The 1,707-nt window shown below is 37.1% G+C and overlaps 1 protein-coding gene across 1 annotated transcript in view; it reads left to right on the forward strand.

Moving 5' to 3' along the window:
* LOC138047479 (uncharacterized) overlaps positions 1–1,206 on the forward strand; it is a 1,562-nt gene extending 356 nt beyond the window's left edge. The window contains exon 1 of the mRNA XM_068894350.1: positions 1–1,206. This exon is cut by the window's left edge and continues 356 nt beyond it. Coding sequence (XP_068750451.1) covers positions 1–459 — 459 coding nt within the window. The 3' untranslated portion in view covers positions 460–1,206.
* Positions 1,207–1,707: the final 501 nt, after the last annotated feature.

The raw sequence follows: 1,707 nt of genomic DNA on the forward strand, positions 1-1,707 counted from the left end.
AACTATGCATACGTGGACACGGATGAAATTATGGGGATGTTGAAGGGATTTGAGTCAAACAAAGTTGAAGATTACTATCCAATAGCGAGAAACATCTCCATAACTCTCACTGATTGGATTTTGGAGCAGAAAATTAGCTTTGTTGCAGAGGGGACATGTGTCAAATATATGGAACTTAGAGACTACATGCATCGTTTAAAGACAGTCGGATATCATGTGCGTGTTAAACGCTTACCTCCAGTTTCACTTGGTACAGTAATTGAGAGATCAAAACGAAGGAAAAATAGGATTGTACCCGATCACGTTGTGAAATCAATTTTGGAAGGATCAAACCTTGGACTGGATCAATTGTACGAGTTTAACAAAAGAGAATCGCTTTTTGAGGACATGGATGCACACGACAAGAATGAAGAATTTGGACGAAGACCCTCTTTTGAAATTACAACACCAAATGTGTGAAACCCACGCAGTTTGTTTAAATCATATTAGGGGCTCAGCCAGTCCAAAGCTTGAGTTTTGAAAATACAAAGCAATTAGGCTGATTTTTTCCAATTTTCTTTTACTTTCAAAGGACCACATTATCAGAATTTCCATACAAGCCCATAGTAAGAGTTGCCACCCTTAAATTTAGTTTAACTCAACACTCTGGTCACAAAAATCATTGTTTTTCAGTGATAAGATATTGTGGCCTCCAACTATCGCTGTGTCATTTCAGCAAATGAAAAAAGAAATGAAAACTTTCTTTGGAAAGGATAGGTTATGGCACTGCCACACGTAATTGTCAGCTTCCTTATTGGATTTCCTTGTCATTCTTTTGTCAAGCTGTTTTATTACCATTGGGACAGATTGACAGACTCAAAGGCATTACTTAGCATAAGTAAGATGTGACTCAATAACATTTGCTTACTTAATCATCACCTTAGTATTTTATTGTACGAACATAGTTTTTGTTTCTAAGAAAATCACCCCTCACAAATTATCTTTCTTATGCCAATCTTGTGTGCAGTAAATTATTCCTGTATCTTGGAAATGCTATGTAAACCTAGGGTTTCTATCCTTGGTTCTTTAACTAGCACCAGACCACATGGTTTTCACTTCTATGGGTTGAAACACTCATGTTTCGTCACATGTTGAGATTTGTATGCAAACTTTTAAGGCTGGTTTCCTTTTCAACACAACCACAAGCAACATGTACAGATACATTAACTTGTCATTGATTTGTATTTCTTGTCTTAAAGTGCACCTAACCCCAAAATATTTTTTTCGCTAAAATGAATCTTTGCAACTGCTCGAAACGCATTGCGGCCATTTTTTCATTTTTCTAACAAATCCTGGCATTTTATAGGCTTCGAAAGTTGCGAAAATCCAAGCATCTTTTGTTCACGACCGAGTCAGAAGGGGAGTGGGTCTATTGCTGATTTGACGTCACAAACTGATTTACATTGCATTAACTCTTTGTAAATATGCATGCAAAGTAGATTGTGACGTCAAATCAGCAATAGACCCACTCCCCTTCTGACTCGGTCATGAACAAAAGATGCTTGGATTTTCGCAACTTTTGAAGCCTATAAAATGCCAGGATTTGTTAGAAAAATGAAAAAATGGCCGCGATGCGTTTCAAACAGTTGCAAAGATTCATTTTAGCAAAAAAGATATTTTGGGGTTAGGTGCACTTTAACGAAGTCAGTGCCTCTGAGTTTGCATATA

The sequence above is a fragment of the Montipora capricornis genome, chromosome 4, assembly GCF_036669925.1.
Source record: "Montipora capricornis isolate CH-2021 chromosome 4, ASM3666992v2, whole genome shotgun sequence".
NCBI classification, from domain to species: Eukaryota; Metazoa; Cnidaria; class Anthozoa; order Scleractinia; family Acroporidae; genus Montipora; species Montipora capricornis.